Source organism: Pelobates fuscus, chromosome 3, assembly GCF_036172605.1.
Source record: "Pelobates fuscus isolate aPelFus1 chromosome 3, aPelFus1.pri, whole genome shotgun sequence".
Classification (NCBI taxonomy): domain Eukaryota; kingdom Metazoa; phylum Chordata; class Amphibia; order Anura; family Pelobatidae; genus Pelobates; species Pelobates fuscus.
This window is the reverse complement of record NC_086319.1, coordinates 355,055,451-355,080,960: the sequence shown is the minus strand read 5'-3', so window position 1 is coordinate 355,080,960 and position 25,510 is coordinate 355,055,451. Positions and strand designations below refer to the sequence as shown.

General features: G+C 39.4%; 1 protein-coding gene across 1 annotated transcript; it reads right to left on the bottom strand.

Annotated features, from left to right (window-relative positions):
* Positions 1-5,124: 5,124 nt before the first annotated feature.
* On the bottom strand, positions 5,125-25,352 carry LOC134601265 (hepatic lectin-like). The gene is made up of 7 exons (XM_063445735.1): positions 25,263-25,352; positions 21,873-21,980; positions 19,288-19,341; positions 18,619-18,672; positions 16,409-16,551; positions 7,845-7,954; positions 5,125-5,361 (listed from the first exon to the last, which is right to left on the bottom strand). The coding sequence occupies exons 1-7, from the start codon at positions 25,318-25,320 to the stop codon at positions 5,220-5,222; spliced, it is 669 nt and encodes a 222-aa protein (XP_063301805.1). The 5' UTR covers positions 25,321-25,352; the 3' UTR covers positions 5,125-5,219.
* Positions 25,353-25,510: the final 158 nt, after the last annotated feature.

Below are 25,510 nucleotides of genomic sequence, written 5' to 3'. Positions count from 1 at the left end.
TACATAGAAATGAATCTCCTCTAGTATACTGACATCCGTACTATATACAGATATATATAGTACCAGATATTGTATGGAAGTCACACATTTCAATGAGTTCCAATTTGAATAGGTATTTGAATCTCTACTAAAGAGAGATGTACACTTCTGTCCAAACTGATTTATTAGGTTTAATTAATCACCAGATGGGAATCACATGTTTAATGATGACACTTTTTAAAAATCTCAATTAGGACTCAATTCAATTTAGCACAGCCTTGAATTTCACTGTAGTCACAGCACACTTTAAGGTGGCTTGATGCACACTTGTTGGAATCTGCTGCTAAATTCATTAAGATTTACCATAAGCATTGTTAACAAAGAAAGGCAAATTTTCTACTGAATCTCACACATCTGAAATTACAGCAATCGTACATAGGTTTGAAATATGGTTGTTGCCTTTCTTAGAAAAGATTCAGGGTATGCTAATTTGCACAATAGATTATGTCAGTGACATTACGTGATGTTACAGGTCATAAGAGAAAAAAAAACATTTGAAAGGGGAACAGTTCCTTAAATCACACACAAAAAAAAAATATTTACAATGTGTCTACTATGTTTGACTATGTGTAGCATTTTAAATTTGTGGTAGTAGTGTGTACACTGTTTCTGAGTGTGTGTGTAGCAGTAGGTATACTGTATATGAGTCACGGTGTGTAGTATTGTGTGGTGTATAACGTGCATTTTATTTTCACCAAATCAGCCATTTTTTCCACATCTCTCATTGTTTCCCCCTAAACTGTCAAAGTTCCTGATCATTTCCAGTTCACTAGTGAACAGTCCTGCAAGTTTCATTAACGGCATGCACACATCTCACCCACGGACAGTACTGAATGATCTGAACAACAAAACCTGCATTGGAATGAGAGGAGACCCAGGCAATCCTCTAGCGCTGCACTGTTCCTGAGGAACTCCCTTCCCTTCTCCGTTAGACGTTCACCAAGTCTCCATTCCTTCAAAAAAATAAATAATTGAAAACTCACTTCTTTGAGAAAGTGTATCAACAAACCGTTAATAACGCTGTGGCGAAACCAACCTCGCCACTGGGCCCTGGAGAAGCCTGTTTGCTAGCCTCCTACCTGCTGACTATGGCCCCTGGGTTATTTGGGGCATATTGTACTGTATATTGCTGCTACTGGCCCTTTTAACAGCATCTATGGACATATTGGGACTTTTGGGACTACTGTCCCTTTAAGACTGTGATACATATTCTAGTGTACTGCCTGTAATATTATATGTGTATTAAGTTTAACCTGGGATATGTATGCAGCATTCATCGGATTGTTCGGTAGAATCACTCCATTTATTATATTGAGTGAAACTACCGAACAACCAGACCACCCAGGAATAAGTGTGCCTCCAATTACAGTTTGCAACAATGTTGCAAACGGGTAATTGGCAATCAGTGTAATGTATTCTTTGTCCTCTGGGTGGCCGCCATTCGGGAAACAAACACGTGGCGGCGGCCATCTTAAACTACCGAACAGCGGTGTTTTGCCGTCGAGTGTCTGGAACTAAAATCGGACACTTGACAAGGCAAACACCGCTGAGACCTCCATACTTCCAGAAATTCGTATGGAAACTACCGAATGACCCGCCGTTCGGTAGAAAGAACCCCATAAACAAGGGAATTCATTCAAACCCTCTCCAGGCTCTATAACACAGGCAATTCGCCTGTTTTCATTCCCTTGTTTGTGACCGACCGCAGGGCCAAAATGCATGGAACTGTTTTGGGCAGGAAATTGTGCTTGCGGTCGGTCATAAAGGACTTCCAGCTAACTTTTGATCCACTGGATGGATTTGTCTGATTTTTGGAAGGGTGTATGTTTAAAGTGTGCTGATTCCAAATATGTGGTTTTTGGGAAGATTGGATGTATGGATTTAAAGTTATAGCACATGTATAAAAACTGTAGTTTTCCTGGCTGTATAATTATGTTAACTGGTTATCTGAGGGGAGGGGATGTGTGGGTTGTACCATGTATCTGATTGGTTATTTTATGCCTCCCCCTGGGTTTGGCCTGTAAGTGTACAAGTGTAATAAAAGCCAGGCTGGATGAGCCAGTCCAGAGTTCCTGTTTTACCCTCAAAGTGGAGTGTCGTCTCATTATTGGGGGGAGGATTCGTGGTATGCTGTTCCAGTTTGACTGCTAGGAGTACAAGCCTATTCGTATGGTTCCTATTCAATGGTCTACAGCATTCATATACTTGGGAGAATTTAAAGGTTTCTCGGATTCGGTGATTGTGGTGTCTGCCAGAGTGCTTGGAGTCCTCAGGAAGCACTAGGAGCATCCATTAACGGAGGTACCAAGTCGGGGTGCCAGTTGATCCGTTACAAACGCCGCCCCACACACCCTGATTCCTCTCATCCAACTGTCATTAAAAACTTCAGTCTTCCCCTGTTTGTGAAAATGTTCCAAATAGCATGTGGATTGCCTTTGGGGTACCCCATGCATGTTGTTATCTCATATGCACTATAAAAATAAAGAATTAAAAAAAAAAAAAAAAAAACTTCAGTCTTCAGTGAATAATTTTCTAGCATCCTACTTTTTTACCCCTACCTTTTGTGTCACTATACCCCACTCCCTCTAGCATGTAAACTCATTGAGCAGGCCCCTCAACCCCTCTGTTCCTGTGCGTCCAACTGGTTACAATTACGTGTTTGTTAGTCCACCCATTGTACAATGCTGTGGAATTTGTTGGCGCTATATAAATAATAATAATAATCTAATAAGGATATCAGACCTAGACTGTGTGCATACATTAGATAAGAAAGTCCTTCCGGCACGAGGAGGTGTGGTTAAGGAGGCAAGCGTACGATGAAGCATTCTACAAAACATTTATTTATTTTGTGCAAGAACTATACAAATGTGAACATTGCAAAACATACAGCATATTAATGAGCCCAAAAATCTATCAAATGCATAAAAAGTTTTTGGTGCCCTTAATGTCCCTTTAGTTAGTCGTTTAATAACACAATTCACACGTTTAGACTCACACTTGTCTAGTCTGTTTATACTGTTAACATTACAAACTAATTGTATGCTGCAGAACATGTTTCATTTTATTATATTAATTACACAATGCAATTTAGTAATACAGGTAGAGAAAATAACAAAAAAATAGTTGGAACACTGAAAAAGTGTTAATTTACCAAAATATTGCTGGATTAATACTCCTAGTTAACACTATTATTGTGTTTTGCATTTCTTTATTGATTTGTACATTAGAGAAAGCAAAGGTACATCTGGAGCATGTACCCACATTAAAATATTCGCAGTTTTTCATTAACATCCTTTTGACACTGGGAGGTGGCAGGGCTAGTAGGTGGGTGTGCCAATGATACAATTAATGTCACTATCGACAAATCCATCCAAAAATGAGGTGTTACATCGCTACACACCGCACCGGGATAGCAGGCTGCTCAGCAGGAAGGCCAAGTAGGGCAGCCCATGCGCTCAGCAGTGCTGAAGCTCTTGTGTATGCATATAAATACTTAATTATTTAGTGCATTGCAGATTTACTGTCGACACAAAGCCATTAAATTAACCCCCACAGTGCTTAGTGCATGGGCACACGGATGCATATAGCCAGGAATATCATGGAGTATCGTAGCTACTTAGTACAACTCATCCACTAAACACTTTGAAAGCACTACTGGGGTGAAGAAATCAATGCCAATTCCATGTTAAGTCCTCATCAACCTATTGTTCCTGTAACATTTTGTTATTGTCTCATTTATTGCTAAATTTCCCTCTGTTAGGCTGGAACCCTTACACTGCCATGGACTTATGCACTAACACGTTCTGCTTTTCTTGTCTCTCTGTAAATTCTGCTGCAGGGAACACTCAATGAGCACACCACGTCATTATGGAGGTCAGAAAGTATTTGAAAATTCTAATGCGTGTACATTGTATATATAAAACAGTTTTCTTAGGGGTGTATACAACAAAAGGCAAAATCAACCAATCATAGAAGTTTCAGTGCAAAAAGTATAATCATTCATATAACATTATGTATTGTTAGTCTACTGCGCATGCCTAGCACATCTTATCTAAACTATGCAATGTTAGCTTGACATGGGGGAAAAAAATGGAGTCGTTGTGAAACTGCAACAGATTGTAGAAGTAAAAATTCTTACTTTTAACCCCTGCAGACGTGGAAGGACTTAAAGGGACACTATAGTCACCAGAACAACTACAGCTTATTGAATTTGTTCTGGTGAATAGAATCATGACCTTCAGGCTTTTTGCTGTAAACACTGTCTTTTCAGAGAAAATGCAGTGTTTACATTACAGCCTAGTGATAACTTCACTGGGCACTCCTCAGATGGCTGTTAGAGATGCTGATTGGCCAGGCTGTGTTTTAATAATGCTGGCTCTGCCCCTGATCTTCCTCCTTGACAGTTTCAGCCAATCCTATGGGGAAGCATTGTGATTGGAGCACTTCTGATGATGTCAGCAGACTGCTTGTTTTTGTTTTGTTTTAGGCAAACGGCATGCAGAGTTACAGCTTCTGACTTGAGTACAGTAAGATGTTGCTATATTTATGGAGGCATGAGGGGCCCAGGGGGGCTAGATGGTGGTTTTAACACTATAGGGTCAGGAATACATGTTTGTGTTCCTGACCCTATAGTGATCCTTTAACTAAGGCAAAGGCTTTTTAACCCTTCATTTACCTTTATCTATGACAAGTCCTCTCTTCTGGCGCCGCAGGTGAGAGTGTTAGACAAGGTATATCCAGGTATACTAGTTAAACCTGTGGGGCCTTAATTAGATCTTCACCTCTATTCCCTTGCCATCTCACACCAACAGAGCCATCAAGGAAGGCCTGTCCAGATATCTGTGGGATAATATATGTTATTAAATCAACGTCTCATTATGCAATACAACCATAGGTTAATAAATATATATATATATATATGTATATATATATATATATATATAGATTTTTTTTATTTATTTATAAAATATTTATATAGCTTTGTATGTCTAGGGGAATATTCACTAAGCATTGCATAGGGAAAACAATTCATGTTCCATCACCCTCTTATATAATGTAAATGCTGCAGAATAAGTTGGTGCTATATAAATAATAATAATATTAATAGGTAATATACTGTAAAGATTTGTAAAGATATCAATTTAAAGAGAAAAGCTTTGGTCTTTTTTTAGCGTATCAGCTCATATTTGTTTTATTTTCTCACAGATAGCATAATTTTGAATATTGATGCAATGTACACTAGTCCATTCTCCATCGGTCGATAAGCGGACACAGTTTTCATTTTTTTTCTCGGTCTCTTCAGGCTGTCCCTTCTTCCAGAATCTGGGAGGGGTATAAGCAAGATTTAAATCACAGTGTAGGAAAGAAAATGCATATACATGTAGCACATTCTATAATTTCCCTATGACAAAATTCCAAATCCAACAGTTTTTTGTTAAATCTCACACTGGTTTTCACTCAACCCTAATATAAACTATTCTTTCGAACATACTTTGAATTACAACCTTTTTGAAAATGCATTTAATTAATTTGTCTGGTGGAGAACTTTTCTAAAACAATTACATGTGCTGCATTTAGAAGTAGAAAAAATCTAATAATGTTGACAGATATATATTATTGCTTTTATGAATTGCCATGTGTTAAGGTAGAGAGTATGAAAGTTTTGTAATTGTTAATATTCACCTGTGTTTCTCATAAGCCACTTTTTGAAAATGTTACCCTCATTTGTTTTTGTTTTTTACATTCTTTATTTTGATAGTATATAGCATGACAGAAATACAAACGGAGACCTTTCTAAAGAGTATAATCAGCAATGCGCAGGTATAGAAATATTTAAATAGTGCACTTTTTGTAATAAGGTAGAGAAAAGAAAATAATTATGTCAGTAAAGAAGTAACAGGAAACATGTCATACAGTTGAATACAAAAAAATGATTATTATGATTAAAACATATACAGACACTCCTCACTTACCGACCGGGTTCCGTTCCTACAACCCGGTCGGTAAGTGAGGAGTTAAGGGTTTTCCTGCTCTTGTGCATTCATCTATGTTCGGGGAAGTTTCATGCTCATCAGAGCAGGGAATCCCCATGATGGCTCGCACTTATGCCTGGTCGTAAGTGCGAGCCGTCGTAAAACAGGTAGGTCGCTAAATGAGGACCACCTGTATAGTAAAGTATAAGCACTAAGACTCTACTCTGGCATAAATAACTCATGTGGGGCACCAGAAATGTAAAGAGGTATAACATATCACATAGTCAAGACACATGAAATAAGCATGTAATATCACACATGAAAGAGGCATGTCATATCACTCATGAAAGAAGCATGTTATATCACACATCAAAGAGACATGTGAGGAAGGCTGAACTTGATGGACGCAAGTCTCTTTTTAGCTGTGTAACTATGAAACTATGTAACATGTCGTAAAACTGTGGCATAGGTGGCAAGACCATGTAAATATAGACATGACACTTAGCTAGTGCCTATCCTTATAAGTAGCCTTGTAAAACTGTATTTTTTGCATGTGTGCACTGTTCCCTAATCTGTATTTTGTCTCTCCCCGCCCCCTCTGTGTGTCTCTTTCTCCCCCCTCACCCCCCCTGGCCCTCTATGTGTCTCTCCTTGTTTCTTTCCCCCAGACTACTTTTTTGTTTCTCTACCACTCCCCCCTCCTAGAGGTTTCTCCCCTGCCCCTCCCTCCCCCCCCCTCCACCACCACTGCAATAGAGGATCTTCTATATCCTCTAATCAAGAAGCTGTTTGTGGCAAGAAACAGTCCGTTGCTCTCATTGAGTACTTCCTGTCAGACCTGGTAGTGGATACAGAAAATCCTGTACAGCGGTTCACTTAGCCACGCTACATAAAGTGACAAGTGGGAGGGGAGCACTATGCTGTGTGCTCCCTTCCTGCTGGTCACCTGGGTATTACACTCTCCTGTGCTGTGCTTTAACTACATAATACAAAATAGATATGTCAACTACAGTCTGTAGTGTCCTATTAAACACATTACTGTGGTGTCTATTGCTGCACAACACTACAACCCCTAAAATATTATTGGTGGTATACCCACGAGTAGCTGGGTTATTACCCCCTCGGTCGCCCCTTCCCTTAATGTAGAAGTTCCAGAGTGATTAAGCTCTCCTGCAGGATGTACCGCTGTTTCAGGCGAGACTTAGTGAAGGGTGTAAATTAACTGGTTTATTAGGTCAAGGCACACTGAATTTATACACAGACCCCCCCAGCATGGAGTATCCATTGTATTCAACATAAACCCGCCTAGGCTTCTCTGTATCTGGTAAATAATTGAGTCAGCTCTCGGTTAAACTTATTATCTCCCGGACACAGAAACTAAACATATTTAAAAAAAAAAAAAATGAAAATACACACAAAACAGTGAGGCACCCCAACATGCCATACATCCCTGGAAAGGTCTCTGGAATGCCCGTTCTGTCCAAAAAGCACCCGAAACGGACATGGCTAGTTCAATGTAGCTCTCGGTTAAGCGTACCATACCTCAGTGTCCCTCTGGTGGTCAAATGGTGATTATGAGTCGGCAGGAGAGGGATGCTGGGCTGGGAGGCACAGGCTGGAGGGTTAGGGAATAGTGATTTTAGTAGTTTGAGAGGAGGTGGGAGGTTGGGGAGTCCAGCAGCCTGGCTGGGTAACCAGGTGGCCATCACAATATGCATTTGAGTTCTTAGATAAAAGGGGTTGAAGGATTTGGGCCTTAAATAGACAATATATTTTCAAAGAAGGGATACTTTTAAGGTATGCACAAAGTGTTTCTGAACAATGTAAACTTACTTAAATGATGCATTGTAGTCTGTTCCATCCACCCATGTCAATTTACCTTCATCAATATAACCCAAACCAATCCAATACTGGTTGTTGTTTACTTTGGGAGACAGAAATTTCTATTAAAAATAAAAGAAGAAATATATATATATATATATATGGACTTTACCAACACACAACACATCATGAAACATATAAATACATTTATAAACACAAGGTGTTTTACATCTCTTGAGGAGTTTTTATTTATTCGTTTTTATTAATTTTTTTAAATATAATATATCTAGCAAACCTAGATTTCATTTAGACCCAATCACACTTTCCAGTATATAGTTTATGAAGCTTGGAGGCCAGCCACCTAACTTGAGACCCTATGTTGTGGCTGGAACTGGCCTCTGTGGCCCTGACCCCAGATACTGTGGCTGTCGGTAGAGGTGTAAAATAGTTGATATACAGTATATTACTTTCTATGGCTGGGCTTTACAATTGGGATGTGCTTGTTCAATGTCCAACGTGTGTTCCATTCCCTCCCCCATCCCAGCCTAATTGCCCTGTACAATTAGTCAAGCCGTTTTAGCACAATTTGACACTTGGTTTGTCTTGCTCCTTCCAAAACCCCTTCATTAAGCTAACATTGTTTTGATGCTTAGAGTGTCCACTTAAATAATTTAGATATCTATATATTCAATAATGCAATGTATGTGTACCTCTATTTCTTGAATCTTTTTGCCCATTATATAACCAATATAATTACAGTGGTACCTCGGTTTACGAATTTAATGCATTCTCTGGGACATTCTCTGGGACATTCTCTGGGAGGCATTATTTTCAACGGATTTTCATTTGTAAACCGAAAATTATGTTAACCGAGGTACCCCTGGATTTGCAAATAGTTTTGTATTTAGGTTGATAGTCTGATTATATTACGTATTAAAATTAGCAGTTTATCCTCAGTGTTAGCAGTTAGATTTTGGGAATCTCATATAGCCTCAAAAATGGCATGATGACGTAGGGCGGAGCATCCGAAATGCTGGCTACTGAGGGCGAGTGCCTGCTTCTCCCTTCAACAAGACAATGTCGGATTAATAGAACTCACAAGCGGACAAACCGCAAAATTCCAATGTGGCAAACTCAGAGAGGAGTGACTGCTATAATTTACAACTCACAAGGAGATCAATCTAATGAAACCTCGAAGGGAGCATACTCTAGCCCAGGGGTCCTCAAAATACGGCCTGCGGGCCGCCAGAGTCCTGAACCCGGCCTAGCATTTAGGGTAACCCGATGGGCCCTATATCTTCAGGGGCCTGGTCCGCGCTGAGGCCATGCAATAGCGCGACTGGGACCCTTTAAAAAATTGCAGCCGCAAGTGTGCTGGGAGGAAGTGACGGCAGGTCATTTCCTCCCAGCTCCCTCCGTGCGGGCAGGAAGAGAGACAGGCCGCGAGGACGGAAGAACCATGCCAACTCCCATCAGACACAGCCACCCTCCTGCAAAAAAAGTAAGAAAAATTAGCTGCGTGTGTGTGTGTATGTATGTCAGTGTTTATGTGTATGTCAGTATGTGTCTATGTGTATGTATGTCAGTATGTGTCTATCTGTATGCATGTCTGTACAGGGAGTGCAGAATTATTAGGCAAGTTGTATTTTTGAGGATTAATTTTATTATTGAACAACAACCATGTTCTCAATGAACCCAAAAAACTCATTAATATCAAAGCTGAATATTTTTGGAAGTAGTTTTTAGTTTGTTTTTAGTTATAGCTATTTTAGGGGGATATCTGTGTGTGCAGGTGACTATTACTGTGCATAATTATTAGGCAACTTAACAAAAAACAAATATATACCCATTTCAATTATTTATTTTTACCAGTGAAACCAATATAACATCTCAACATTCACAAATATACATTTCTGACATTCAAAAACATAACAAAAACAAATCAGTGACCAAAATAGCCACCTTTCTTTGCAAGGACACTCAAAAGCCTGCCATCCATGGATTCTGTCAGTGTTTTGATCTGTTCACCATCAACATTGCGTGCAGAAGCAACCACAGCCTCCCAGACACTGTTCAGAGACGTGTACTGTTTTCCCTCCTTGTAAATCTCACATTTGATGATGGACCACAGGTTCTCAATGGGGTTCAGATCAGGTGAACAAGGAGGCCATGTCATTAGATTTTCTTCTGTTATACCCTTTCTTGCCAGCCACGCTGTGGAGTACTTGGACGCGTGTGATGGAGCATTGTCCTGCATGAAAATCATGTTTTTCTTGAAGGATGCAGACTTCTTCCTGTACCACTGCTTGAAGAAGGTGTCTTCCAGAAACTGGGAGTTGAGCTTGACTCCATCCTCAACCCGAAAAGGCCCCACAAGCTCATCTTTGATGATACCAGCCCAAACCAGTACTCCACCTCCACCTTGCTGGCGTCTGAGTCGGACTGGAGCTCTCTGCCCTTTACCAATCCATCCATCTGGCCCATCAAGACTCACTCTCATTTCATCAGTCCATAAAACCTTAGAAAAATCAGTCTTGAGATATTTCTTGGCCCAGTCTTGACGTTTCAGCATGTGTGTCTTGTTCAGTGGTGGTCGTCTTTCAGCCTTTCTTACCTTGGCCATGTCTCTGAGTATTGCACACCTTGTGCTTTCGGGCACTCCAGTGATGTTGCATCTGGTGGCAAACTGGTGGCAAGTGGCATCTTGGCAGCTGCACGCTTGACTTTTCTCAGTTCATGGGCAGTTATTTTGCGCCTTGGTTTCTCCACACGCTTCTTGCGACCCTGTTGACTATTTTGAATGAAACGCTTGATTGTTCGATGATCACGCTTCAGAAGCTTTGCAATTTTAAGAGTGCTGCATCCCTCTGCAAGATATCTCACTATTTTTAACTTTTCTGAGCCTGTCAAGTCCTTCTTTTGACCCATTTTGCCAAAGGAAAGGAGGTTGCCTAATAATTATGCACACCTGATATAGGGTGTTGATGTCATTAGACCACACCCCTTCTCACTACAGAGATGCACATCACCTAATATGCTTAATTGGTAGTAGGCTTTCGAGCCTATACAGCTTGGAGTAAGACAACATGCATAAAGAGGATGATGTGGTCAAAATACTCATTTGCCTAATAATTCTGCACGCAGTGTATGTATGTATGTCAGTATGTGTCTATCAGTATGTATGTCTGTCAGTGTGTGTGTGTGTATGCATGTATGTATGTCAGTATGTGTCTATCTGTATGTAAGTATGTCAGTGTGTGTGTATGTCTGTTTGTGTGTATGTATTTCAGTATGTATGTATGTGTATGCATTTCAGTATGTCTGTGTGTATGTATATGTATGTATGTCTGTCTGTCTGTCTGTCTGTGTGTATGTATTTCAGTATGTATGTATGTCTGTGTGTGTGTCATACAGTGATACTGTTAAAAAATGTAAAGGAGTAAACAAGATAACTATATCAGACCATAACCCGGTAACTATGGTAAATGAGATGGATTATACCCTAAAAAGAGGTAATTGGAAACTCAGAGATTTTATACTGAACGATAAGAAAACATTAGAGAAAATAATTTTGAACTCTAATCTATATTTTAAGGAGAGTTTAAATGAATAGGTTAGTCTGGGAAATATTTGGGCTGCATACAAATGCGTAATTAGAGGATGTATACCGTATTTATCGGCGTATAACACGCACCGGCGTATAACACGCACCTCATTTTAAGAAGGAAATTTCAGGAAATTACCCCCTCTTCCATAGTATTCTCCCCCCCTCCCATAGTGTTCCCCCCCTCATCCCATAGTGTTCCCCCCCTTTCCATAGTATTCTCCCCCCTCCCATAGTATTCTCCACCCCCTCCCATAGTGTTCCCCCCCTCATCCCATAGTGTTCTCCCCCCCCTCCCATAGTGTCCCCCCCTCCCCTTGTCCCATAGTGCACTTTCCCTCCCCTTGTCCCATAATTACTTACCTGTCTTGAAGCGTGGGCCGGCTTCACAGCGCGCACCGCGGTACAGGAACTTCAATTTCAGGTTCCGGTTTCCGGCGGGACTGTAAGGAAGTGTGCACACTGAGTGCGCACTTCCTTTCAGTCCCGCCGGAAACCGGAACCTGAAATTGAAGTTCCAGTACCGCGGTGCGCACTGAACACCGGCCCACGCTTCAAGACAGGTAAGTAAAGCTTCACATTCGCTCCATAAGACGCACAGACATTTCCCCTCACTTTTGAGGGGAAAAAAGTGCGTCTTATGGAGCGAAAAATACGGTATATCGGCCTATAACACACACATCATTTGACCCCTATTTTCAGGGAGAAAAAGTGTGTGTTATACGCCGATAAATACGGTAATTAAAATAGAGGCTCATAATAAAAAAAGTAAATTATCAATCCCTGGCAGATCTGTATTTGAAATTAGATAACCTAGAGAAAATCTACCCAAAGGAACAAGGAACTATTTTAGAAATAGAGGAAAATTAGAGACTTAATGGTGGATAGAGCAAATAAAACCCTAACTAAATGGAAACAGAAGTGGTTCTATCAGGGAAATCGAGCAGATACATTCTTATCTAATCAATTTAAAAACTCTAATCTTAGGGAGAGAATTTTCTAAATATCAGCAGAAAATAATCAATGTAGGTCCCCCGATCAAATCGCCTCCGCATTCAGAGAGTATTATTCATCCCTATTTAACATAGGTGAAAAAAAAAAAAATTATGAATCGAAAATTTTTGACTATTTAAAAATTTCAAAGATGCAAGCATTAGATATTAAACATAGGGAAGCATTAGAAAATCAAACTGAAATGAAAGAAGTCATCCATGCTATAAAAATTTTAATTTAAAAAAGAATAAATCCCGGGCCCAGATGGCTTCTCTAATTATTTTTATTAAAAAATGTATCATGTTATCTCTTCTAATCTAACAAAAGTTTTTAATGACATTTTGGAAAATAAACCATTCCCTAACGAATTGCTCCAAGCGATCATTATTCCAATTTTTAAACAAGGGAAAGTAGTGAAACTGGTATCTAACCACAGACCTATTTCTTTAATTATTAGTGATATCAAAATCTTTTCTCCAGACAGAATTAAGAAGGTAATATCACTTATAATTCATAAAAATCAAGATGGGTTTGTTAGAGGACGTCAACCATATGACTAATAACATTTCTATGGTAACTCTCTCTCTGGATGCGTAAAAGGCATTTGATTGGGTAGACTTTTTATTTGAGGCAATTCTTAAAAGTTTTAATTTTGGTGACAATATAATAATATAATAAAATTAATTATGGCCTTGTGTTCTGAACCGACAGCTAAGATAGTGGGGTGATGTTTTTCAAAGTGGTTCAGAGTTAGGAATGGTACCAGACAGGGCTGTCCCTTGGCCCCTCTTCTTTATATCATGACCCTAGAACCTCTGGCAACAAGAATTAGAAATAATAAAAAAATTATGGCCACCTCTATTGGTGATACCGTGAATAAAGCTAGTCTTTATGCGGATGATATTCGGTGACATTAACCCATCCTGAAACCTCGAAAGATGCTCTTTTAAAAGAGATAAAAATATATGGGGATTACTCTAACTACAGACTTAATATCAATAAATCACAAGCAATGGCACTAGGAATCAATGAAGATAGAATGAGCACACTTGGGTATAAATTTCCATTTATGTAGAAAAATAAGTGTATTGATTACTTGGGGATTAAAATCGCAAAGGACCTTTCACATATAATTGAATTGAGCTATCAAGATCTATTAAATTACCCTTTTTTAAAAACTGGGAGAATGGAAAAAAATTGCCCATATCATGGATGGGCAAACTCAATATTATTAAATCCTACATATCGCCTATATGGCTTTATAACTTGAGATTAATCCCTCTACAACTCCCTTCTTTTTTTGTATACAATTTCAAATGGCAGTAGAAAAATTTATATGGTTAAACAAGAAACCAAGAATTTCAAAAAAGGTTCTATATCGAAATACATCTATTGGGGGAATGGGTTTTTCCAATATGTCGTTTTATAGTCGAACATGTGCAATGCTGCATTTACACGCTATACATTCACATTCGTCTAGATCACGATTTGTTTCTGTTTCTTGCTTGATGTTCTGTGTCCTCTTTCTACATCCATTCTCTTTATAAGTGTTCTGTCTTTGGTAAGGGTGAAATCCAGATTGCTTTTAATCTAATGATGCTCTGGACTGACAAGAGAATACAAAATGTTTGTTCTGCCTGGGGAAATTTATTTAATTTAAACATCCAGTGCTTTTTTTTTTTTTTTTAAAGTCTGCCTTTTCAAAAGGCAAGTCACAAATTGAGTTATTGTGCCTGCAGATCAGGAATTTTAGCCATGTGGCTGTTCTGGAAAATGCTGAAAAAAAAATACATTATTGCCACTAATTATAGAGACTTCCATAATATTACAAAGGAATTACGGTAATTCACCATCCTGATACGTATAATAAAACAGGATGTTTTGCTGACTCTCTTGCCAAACTGTTTTCTAGCGTTTGTAAGAAATGTTTTGTGTTCTAGCAAACGAAGAACAATATCAAGGATTTGCTCAATGATGATGAAGCCTGTAATATGCAGGATGTTTCCTCAGAGCCAAAACCTGGCTTTGGCTAACACTTTCATCAAGCATTATGCCAAAATATTGCAAGTTTTAGATGAAATGTCCTTTCTGTCGTTTCTCATTAATATATATATCTTTTGCATGTAATATTTCTTACGGAGCCCAGTACTCAAGCTGAGTACCTCTGTCTATTGTCTTCTTCTTGAGGAGAAAGTTGCGCTTCCGTAATTATATCTCCACCCAGACACTAGACAAGACTAGTGCTGGGTAAAAAAACTACTTTTATTGTCACCAACAGTTGTATTTATAGGGACAATAGCAATAGGGTATCACAATCAATGGGTTACCGCCCTGGCGCCTCTAGGTCTGGGAGATTAGTTAACCCCTTAGTGACCAGACCGTTTTTCAATTTTCTTACAGTCAAAGGACCACTATAGTGCCAGGAAAACATACTCTTTTTCCTGGCACTATAGTGCCCTGAGGGTGCCCCCACCCTTAGGGTCCCCCTCCCACCGGGCTCTAGGGGTGGAAGGGGTTAAACTTACCTCTTTCTCCAGCGCCGGGTGGGGAGCTCTCCTCCTCCTCTCCGCCTCCTCTCCTCCTCCTCTCCTCCTCCTCGGCTGAATGCGCATGCGCGGCAAGAGCCGCGCGCACATTCAGCCAGTCTCATAGGAAAGCATTAACAATGCTTTCCTATGGACGCTGGCGTCTTCTCACTGTGATTTTCACAGTGAGAAGCACGCAAGCGCCTCTAGCGGCTGTCAATGAGACAGCCCCTAGAGGCTGGATTAACCCTAATATAAACATAGCAGTTTCTCTGAAACTGCTATGTTTATAGAAAAAAGGGTTAAACCTAGCTGGACCAGGCACCCAGACCACTTCATTGAGCTGAAGTGGTCTGGGTGCCTATAGTGGTCCTTTAAGGACCAGGGCTGTTTTTACCTACCTGCATTGTTTGTGTTTAGCTGTAATTTTCCTCTTACTCATTTACTATACCAACATATATGATATATTGTTTTTCTTGCCAGTAAATGGTCTTTCTAAAGATACCATTATTTTCATCATATCATATAATTCACTATAAAAAAATGTGTAAAATATGATGGAAAAATGTAAAAAAAAACACACTATTTCGAACTTTGACCCCCAAAATCGGTTACGCATCTACAACCGCCAAAAAACACCCATGCTAAATAGTTTCTAAATTTTGTCCTGAGTTTAGAAATACCCGATGTTAACATGTTCCTAGCTTTTTTTTGTTGTTGCAAGTTATGTGGCTATAAGTACAAGTAGTTTTAAATATATATTTTAAGGACCTTAAGGACCGTTTTTGTCGGACGTGCCCAGTACGTCCGCGGTCGGGAAGGGGTTAATTAAGTAATGTTAACTTTATAAGACACCAGGGAGCCCAAATAATAAAACATACAAAAATCATCACTTAAACATACTTATATATACATATCATACACCCCCGGGTAGATCTCGTTCTCCCCAAGCAAGGTGTCCAAAAAGCACCTAGATCGGATGTGCCTAGCCCGAGAAATCATCGAACGAACAGGAACTGGGCTAAGGTCACATCCCGATCTTGTGCGAAGTTCCAGGCTGTTGCGGCTAAACGCTGGTCAAAGAAAGAGTCTGTTTTTTTTTTCATGGAAAAAGGGGGCTCCCCCTGACTCATAGGTAGAAATTGTTTACTTGTCTCTCCTCTACCTCCCCTCCAAAAAGCGCTCTCCTAGGTGTTAAATTGAGCGAGTAGGAACAGCTGTGAGTTCCATACAATTTCTGCCAGGTCCCATTGCTAGTGTTGAGACTGCCCCAGGCATGGAACTAAGACTGGTAGCATTTCTTGGCTGATTAGCCAAGTGAGAGGAGCTAACGCAGTAGCAATGCAGCCATAGTTATATACAGAAAAGGGTAAATATTAGTAGTTTTCTCTAATCTATCATAGCTCAACTTTATACAGTGATCAGAAATAGATGAAATAGCTGGAATAACTCACCTGCTCCATTTCACTTGTAATTACAGCTAGATCACTCCCCTTTCTTACACAAAGACTTCTAGCCTTCATCCAGTTTGATTTAGTAACAGTGAAGTAATAACAACTGTCATTGAATACAATCCATTCAGAGTCACAGTCCACCCCTGTGGAAATATAAACATCTTAAGTACACGAAGGTATAAATATGCTAATACAATTTGTCATTATAGAACATTGAATCTGCATGTATAAACTGTATAATTACAATGTGTTGAATATGTAGAAAGGTATATATCCTACTGTTATATTAACATCACACACTAAAGTCTATTCACAAAGTCTGTCATTAAAAATATATATATGTATATATAAAAAGAAGAAACAAATTCGGCCCTTGAACACAAAGGACTCAAGAGTTCAAGAATCTTTATGAAATTAAAATTTTGACGGTGTTGGAATTTCACTAAAATTTCAAGAGATCTACAGAGACAAAGTAGGGGACTACTTTGTCTCTGTGGATTTCACCTGCCTGAATTGCTTAGACTCTGAGCGGAGCCACAATGTCAATCTTGACAGCTGTCACCGGTTATGGCTGCAGGGAATTGGCGCTGTAGCCCTCAATGCTGTAGTCTCGTGCATGCGCTGAAGTGCCAGGAGGTGAAAAGGGCTCACGAGAGGAAAGTGGCCATGCCCACGAGGGACAGGTTCATATAAGCAAATCTCACCTTTACCTTACTTACTTTACTTTATCCCAGCCACCAGTCCCCCAGCGGTGATGTCACCTTTGGGGGTGTTTTCGAATTTGTCCCCAGACAGTGCCAGTGTGGCTTTAACTGTAGCTTATTTAGGTGTTTAAAACCAATGGGATTGAATACTTTATACCAATAAATACCTCATTTATTTTGTTTGATTACATTTAGTGGCTGGTTACCTCTGCTATTGATAAATGGACAGACCCATTTCCCTCCCAGTAACTGGACGACACACAGTTCCAGGGGTACAACAACAACTTTACTGGCCACACGCGGCTTTATACTTTCCCCATGCAAGAGATGGAACACACCTGAAGACATTGACCCCTCCCATGGTCCTCCCCCACCGGGGGTCGTATAACGGAACCAGAACCCAAGTCCCATTGTCCCCTGTTCCCGCCACTCAGTATCCCCTCACAGGGCCCTCCCACTCCCAGGGGTCCCCTGACGGAAACAGAACTCCAGTCCTTTTGTCCACTGTTCCCGCCACATAGTGTCCCATCCCAGGGCCTTTCCCCTGCCCGGGGTCTTCTTCCCAGAAGCCTCTGTATTTGGGGGCTGTAGTGCGGGAAACTTCCTGCCTCTTTATCTCCCAGTGACAGAGAGCCCGCCAACCTCCACTATTGTCCCCAAAAGATGTTCCCACCAATCTCAGGGACCCCCAGAATGCTAACTGCCACAAACAGACACCCTTCGCAGGTCCCTGTGTGGAACCAGGAAGCGTCTCGTTTCAGGACATGAATTGCTCCCCCTGGCCGGCGTTCGCCTATTCGAACTGGCCACCCAGAGAAGCACTCAATTACTTGCCTTGCAGTTTCACACTATGTTGCGAATTGCCAACGTTCTAATTGATTGGTGTGAACATGCCGGGGAGGTCCTCGGAAACCGAACAAGGTGGGAAGCAATCCTCGAATGCTCCCCCTGGATGGCATTCATCTAACGAACGGGCTGCCACCCAGGGGAGGCACGTGCCGCGGCTTACCTTGCAGTTAACGATTTGGACACCTCATTATGAAATGCGAACGTTCTAAAACTACATTCAAAATGGGATTTCGAGGTGGTTCCCGTTCGGGAGGCGAATGGAGTCCCGTCCGTGGCAGTACTTTCGAACGGGGAGCAGTCAGTACCACAAACACAACGAATGAAACACAGGGTCAAGATAGGGAAAACACACGAAAGGGAGGTCAGGAAAGTAACACACATTGCAGGGTAACCGGGGCAGTTCACAGTTTAGCGGGGGTTCTGCTACAGTCACAATAAAATAATTTATCATCTTCAAAATGTTTTGTATTTTGTCTAAATTAAATGGTAAACGTACCAAATAAAATCAATTTTAAATCTAGACTTCAATAAATGAGGAATATCTGGATGAATATTTTGCAAGGCACTGCTGTATTACATTTCTTGATACACACTGTGCTGTGTTACATGGCCTGTGTATAACGTGTGTTAAATTTACTGCATTATAGACTGTCTTACCATTTTTCTTATGGTGTTTTTCAAGCTTTTTTATTTTCCGGGTAATATTAGCCACTGAAAAAAAATAAAAAAAAAACATTTTAGGAGTTTAGCCAATCACTTTATAATTGTGAACACAACAATTTTTTGGTTTTATGTTATGCACAGCGATAGTTGCTTTTAATATAAATCAACTAATGTCATGTAATATTGTGCATCATACAAATCTTGCATAAATTTGCTTCTTGCTTTCAATCTAGAAATTCTAGCAAATGCCTTTTTAATTCCCTCTGCCTGTTGCTTCCACAAAGACTATCCATTACATTTTTCTTTTTGAATGCAAATAGTAGGCATGTACACACATTTAATGATATAACGTAAAGGGACACTAGAGTCACCAGAAAAACTACAGCTTAATGTAGTTGTTTTGGTTTCTACTCCCTGTTCCTGTAGGCATTTTCATGTAAATACTGCCTTTTCAGATAAAAGTGCCAGTCAATTAAATCTCGAATGAGAACTTCAAAGGGGGACGGGCATAAATAAAATCAGTGTAAATAGTATTTAACCAAACCACTTGCTTGCTGCTCTATTATTCTAACTAACAGGGACTCTGTGAAAATTAGAATTGTGTTTTAATTGTCTGGTCTATGTTAACAGTTGTCCCAGTAACAAATTTACATATTGTCTTACCGTCATTCTTCATTTCTCTTAGCTCAGTTGGGATTTCTGAACCAGATGTAGATGCTTGACACACGAAAAAAAAAAATAGAATGAAAAATATTTATTTTCATTATATTTTGTAAGAACCATGTTACTGAGAAGAAAAATTCAGAATCCATTGTCAAAGGTCAGTTGATTGCTGAAAACAAGCTTTAATCTATAAATAAAAAAGGTTAAATATATAATGACACTTAGTACTCAAAGTGTCACCGAACTACAACTATAATGTATCTATTGACCTGTTTGTATACTATATTATTTTCATCAGGCTTGAATATGGATGTGATTGAGACTGTGCCCAAATCACAAAGGACCATTACTCCTGCATCCCAAATGTGATTTGCTACGAGGGACCTACTTTGCGATTACGTGGTATGTGACGGATTAATTCACAGTTCTGTTTACCAACCGAATGCTAGACCTCTGGGGAAGTTCATGGTTCTGTGGACTTGGGGAGCAGTGTTTAGTACTCCCATCTATCTACACCCCCCAAAAAAGGTGATTTAACAAACTTAGAACAAGTTTTGCTCATTAAAATGTGTTAAACTGACTTTTAGTAATTAGGCTTCTTCCCATGATGAAGACAGAGATAACTCTGAATAAGTAATAAATAAGACATTTAAGGTATACTTATCAGACACAACATTAAAACCACCTGCTTAAAATTTTGTAGGTTCGGGGAAGCTGCCAAAAAAGCTCTTATGTGTGAGCCATGGACTTTACAAGACCTCTGCATGTGTATTGTGGTATCTGGCATCAAGACAGATCCTTTAAGTCCTGCAAGTTGCAAGGTGTGGCCTTCATCGACTGGAATAACAAATCCAGCACTTTCTTAATAGCTGCTCAACTGGATTGAGTTCTGGGGAATTTGGAGGCCAAGGCAACACCTTGTAACATCTTTATCATGTTCCTTCAAACCATTCCTGAACATTGGCCTAAAACAACATGCATTATGCCATACCAGGCGCTAAAAGTAAAGTGCAGTCAGTGCCACTGTGGAATAAATCACAAATAATTCCACTCTTAAGATAAATGCAAACAATAGGTAGTGGACATCGCAAACACCACACAATCTGATATAAAATCTGTGTGTACAAACCACAACACATAAAGTGTATAATATGTGACAGACAACACTTATATAAATATACTGAGTGGTAATAAAATAGGTATCACACTCATATTTCCTTGAACCTGTTAATGATAACTGGGTCAGGTAGTATAGCCTTGGTGTGACACAATACTTCCACTGGATAGGATGAGTATCTTGATCCCCAGTAGTCACATAGAATAGGAGAAAAGCAAACCCAGTTAAAATATATGTATATAACATTTTGTATAAAACAAATAAAAACCTTACATCAAGGTAACTGGAATGCCACAGTCCAACAGCACAACGCGTTTCAATGCTCCTCTTACGTCTTCCTCAGATGCAAAGACCATCCTATGTCCTATCAGTCTTTTAAATCCGCCGAAATCTGCGCCAAACCCGGATTTAAAAGACCGATAGATAGGATAGTCTTTGCACCTGAGGAAGATGCAAGAGGAGCGTTGAAACGCGTTGCATTCCATTTACCTTGATGTAAGGTTTTTATGTGTGTTATAATAAATTTTATTTACATCAGGTATTCTTATCCTACCTGCCTCCACTAAACAATAAATTATTTACAGGGAAAGATGAAAAATGATAAGTAGTTCAAGCAGCCTTTACTTTAAAAGAAAAAATATATATAGTGCTCCATTGTGTCCTCTGGGTAGCCTAGTTTTTTGGGGTTTTTTTTCTGTTGAATTTATGTTCTTTTATAAAGTTATACAGAAGGAAAAGTAGGGACTACTTTTTCTTGCTTAGAAACTACAGGTTGACAAAAGGTGAAGATTTAAACAAGCACCACATCATTTGCCAGCTTTGTCATTGGTTACCATTGCTTACATCCCTCCAGCGTTGCATCGCCTCATCAAACTGATGACGCTTACGCAATCTGAAAGAACAGGAATGTGCATGCATTTAAACCTTATTCCTAAGGATAGCAGAGATTTCCAGCACGCCACCATAGTGGATTTTACCAAGATGGCGGTGCAGTATGCAAAAATCAGGCAGGACACAAAAATGGTAAGTAGCCGTAGGTCCCAAGTTCATCACCAAACATTGGTCAGGTTAGGGGGCCCTCAAGAAAGGCTGGGGGGGGGCAACGGAGAATAAAATGTCAAAGCTGCTTTATAAAGAAACTTTTTTTTTGGAATTAATGTTACAATGTAATAGTTAACGAAACATTATTTTATTTAGTCATTTTAATCCCTCTTTATCTCCATTTAAAGCAAGCTTCTGCTGACCCAAGGATTGAAAACAAAGACATTTCCCATGATTCCCTGTGCATATACAGTTTAGCGAGATGGTAGTACGAGTAAAGAGTAGGAGAAAGTTGACAAGTTATTTTTTTTAAGTTGGCAGCTAAAAACATTCCAACATGGGGCTGTTCACCACTTAAATATTCCACTACATGCACACAATATTAATCACAAATATACAAACAGAAAATAAATGATCTAATACTAACACCTAGATGAGACAGTTATGAAGAGAGCCAAAATCAGAATATAGGAAAGTCCCAGGAAACCAAGTGTAAGAATCACGTGTTTCTGTCTGAAGTAGGCCCATCCTTGTCCTGGAATGAAAAGATAAAAGATTTGACTATAAGTCTGCTTTTCACTTTTTTTTTTTTGGTGTAAGAGCTTTAATTTCAGCTCCAATTGGAAAAAATAAAAAGTCACCTTCCCAATTGATCACTTTGCTAGGAGCGTTCATCTTAAACAGAAATGAATATATTCATCCATACAAATTTAGACTGCCCTAATGATGGAAGACAGTCTGCTCACATAGCTCCAGAAGCAGACACATAATAAAAATAGATGGATGTCCTCCAGCACAACAAAATGAACCTGTGGGGGCACACGATAAAGTTGGAAGAGGAGAAATGGAGAAACAAGACCAGGATACACCACTGCACCCAGGTATACACTTCTACCAGCACAAATGTACACAATGCATCTCCAGGTTTAAATGCAGTGGATACCATACAGCGCCTTAATCAATATTCACAACCTTTATACATATACACATTTTATAGTGTTCGCAACTTGGGGTCAAAATGAATTATAATAGATTCAAAATGGACTTACCTGGTGATTTACACAACAATGTACCTAAGACGTTAAATGTGCAATACCAGAGGTGCCATAGTAATGCTAATTACTAATAAAGTAATATTGTGCTAAATAAATATACACAAAGGTAATATAGTAACCTAATAAATGTAAGATTATATTAGGAATACATACTGTATATAAAAGCTAGCATGGCAGTAGTCACTATTACTGGGGGCAGAAGACGGACACTTTATGCAGGTCCCTGATTTATTTGTATATTTTAGTCGCCCTGTGCCCATTATATGGTGTATATAATGTAATTGTTTATTGTTAATTGTTTTGTGTGCTCTCGTTTCCTGCTGATGATCTTAACCAACTAAGTGGATTTGGATGGAGCCTGTACTGCGCTATCAGTTGGTTGTAAGGATCTTGAAACAGCTATATGCACTACCTGAATAACAAAGCTCACTAATTCGCATAATCAGGTAAATTTGCATATCGCGATTTCTGCAGGCACATGAGATATTTTGTGTTAGTTATTGTCTTCCCTACCAATTAAGAAATATGTCAGTGTTATTATGACTTCCTGTATGTTTCCCCATATGATTTAGTTATTTGTATTAGAATGAGTTTGTCACCGTAAGCTTAAACTGTAAGTGAGTTTGTCACCATATGTGCATAAGAAGTAGGCCTGAGACCAACAAGTGCCTTTGTAAAGGCAGTAGCTGGTCACAGTATAGGCAGATTTGTGAATACCTGCTTAGCAGCAGAGCTGAAGAAGGAAAAGCAGAGGGGATGATAACAGCCTGGAAGGAGAGAGCCTGGTCCAAGATGGAAGAAGTCCTAGTGACCCCAGTCAGCAACTGGGCTGAAGCGTTCCTAGATCCCTGATAGCAGCTAAGAAGCTGACTTGGCAGAGGTACTCAACCAGAGTATGGGAGCTCCATCACAACTAGAGCTTGCTAAAAACAGAATACCTGTCCAAATTTTGGTATGGTTTGCCAATAAGGGGATTTTTTATTCGGAAGACATGGAGTGCTGGGCTGTAACGGAACATAACTTGCTGATCTATTTTTTACATCAGGCGAGGGGCTACATTTCCTAATTTGATTTGATCTCATAGTCCATTACACTGAGCCCACTAACAAACTACTCACTATTTAAAGGGATACTAAGCACCAAAACAACTTTAGCTTACTAACGTGGTTTTAGTGTATTGAACATGCTCTTGCAGTGTAACTGCTCAATGTTCTGCGATTTTGAGTTATTTCACTTATAAAAAAGTTTAATTTTTGAACACATGACAACACAGTGTATTTACTAGAAGTTATTATCTTGTGCTCTGTTATTAACCATTATTTACATGGAGAAGGCTGTTGCAGGCAATTAACAGTGCAGATGACGAACCTCCAAATAAAGCACTTTCCCCATGTTTTGCCAACCAAAAGACGATTCTCATTACTCTTGGTTGCCTGCACCTGCCCCTCCAAGCCAACTGCCCTGGAGCGCCCTTCTACAGTAAACAGAGCCCAGAAAGCCGCACAGACTGTAGCCGGACTTATGTGGAACTCCGGTCTGGCTGCGGCTAGTCCCAACTCCTGTCCAACTTCCACCCAGAGTTTCCCCTACTTCCATTCTAGCTACAAAAGTGCTTTTTAGGGTGAAGGTGCCTCAGACTGTGTGGAACAATACCTGGGAGCCAGGGGGAGCGCCCCTTAATTACCTTGTCAACAGAAGCTTCCGACAATTTACCATACCTTAGCCAAGTCTCGACTAATGTATGGGGTGAAAGCTATATCAGCTATACTACTTACTTTCTCTGCAAGGAGCTATAAAACTATGGGAAAGGGAATCCTTGGCAGTGATACTACGGTGGTCCACCACATAGACATATTAGGAAATAGAGTAGGCACCGAGCCAAAAAAGTTTCCTGACCTAGCTATATGTCTATACTTTGACATTCAAATGTATATCTCCCAACATTTCAAATGGGCAAAGTTGGACACTTCACCTTTAGGAGTGTGTAGTTTAAAGAAACTGTGAATAATATTGTTGTGGAGCTTTGCTCTACACTCAGACACATCAACAATATGGAGCTCCTAGAAAAGGAGTGATACTAGGATAGAAAAGAAGGACAGAGGGATTTAGCCCAAAATAGGGACTGCCCCTTCTAAGTAGGAACATTTGGGAGGTATGCAGATGGGGCTCATTATAACCAATCGTAAACTATGTATGAAGTTAATCTCATATACACCACAGTACATATAAAAGGTATGCAAAAGTATCTCATTGAGGTATATATTGTGTTAATTGCTTTTAGCAGAAAGTTCCTATTACTCTGACAGCGAACTTTCTTCATACACTTCAAATCATTTTTACATAGCATGCAACATATATAGAATGAAGTCTTTTAAGGGCTGTTCAATAAGCATTGTAGAAGACAAACCATTAAGAGGATTATAGATTCAATTTGAAATTGTGGAGATCTGACAAAATCATTGCAAATTGTTAGTTTATAAGATGCAAAAATTGCATACTATCAGATATATTATCCCTACAATACATTGTAAATAACTAATGCAAAACACTGAAATGGTACTTAACATAGTGTAAAAAAAATATACATACATTGTTTTACACAACTGTTTTGAGTTAACATAATTTCAATACTTTACTTGTGTAATTTATAGTTAACCTGCACATATATGCTAATTCCCTATCAGTAAAAGTTAGGCAAATTAATTAATTTAATTCTAGTTCTGGCATATTTTCTGTTCTGAAGTGCTTAAGAAGAGACTTACCTGTGTACACTAGGCTATTGTTAAGCCTTTTATGGCTAGCATTGCACTCCCCGTCCATGCTAACAGCAAAGTGTTTTATCCTTTATCCCTATTTTGCAGGCTCTGTGCTGAACTAAAAAATTGGAAAGGAAATGAGAGCGAGATTAACAATTATTAGATGTAAGCATTTTTTAAGGCAAAACACTACATTAACAGGAATTACAGGAATCTTTTTTTCTAAAATTTACATTTTGCATCATTTACATTTG

What these genes read in the sequence shown, in the direction of transcription:
- LOC134601265 (XM_063445735.1), bottom strand. Translation starts at nt 25,320, where the DNA reads ATGGACGGGGAGTGCAATGCTAGCCATAAAAGGCTTAACAATAGCCTA. An exon ending in CAATAGCCTAGTGTACACAG is followed by an intron (nt 21,981 to 25,262) that starts GTAAGTCTCTTC and finishes TTTTCATTCCAG; the next exon opens with GACAAGGATGGGCCTACTTC. An exon ending in CATAACTGTCTCATCTAGGT is followed by an intron (nt 19,342 to 21,872) that starts GTTAGTATTAGA and finishes TCGTGTGTCAAG; the next exon opens with CATCTACATCTGGTTCAGAA.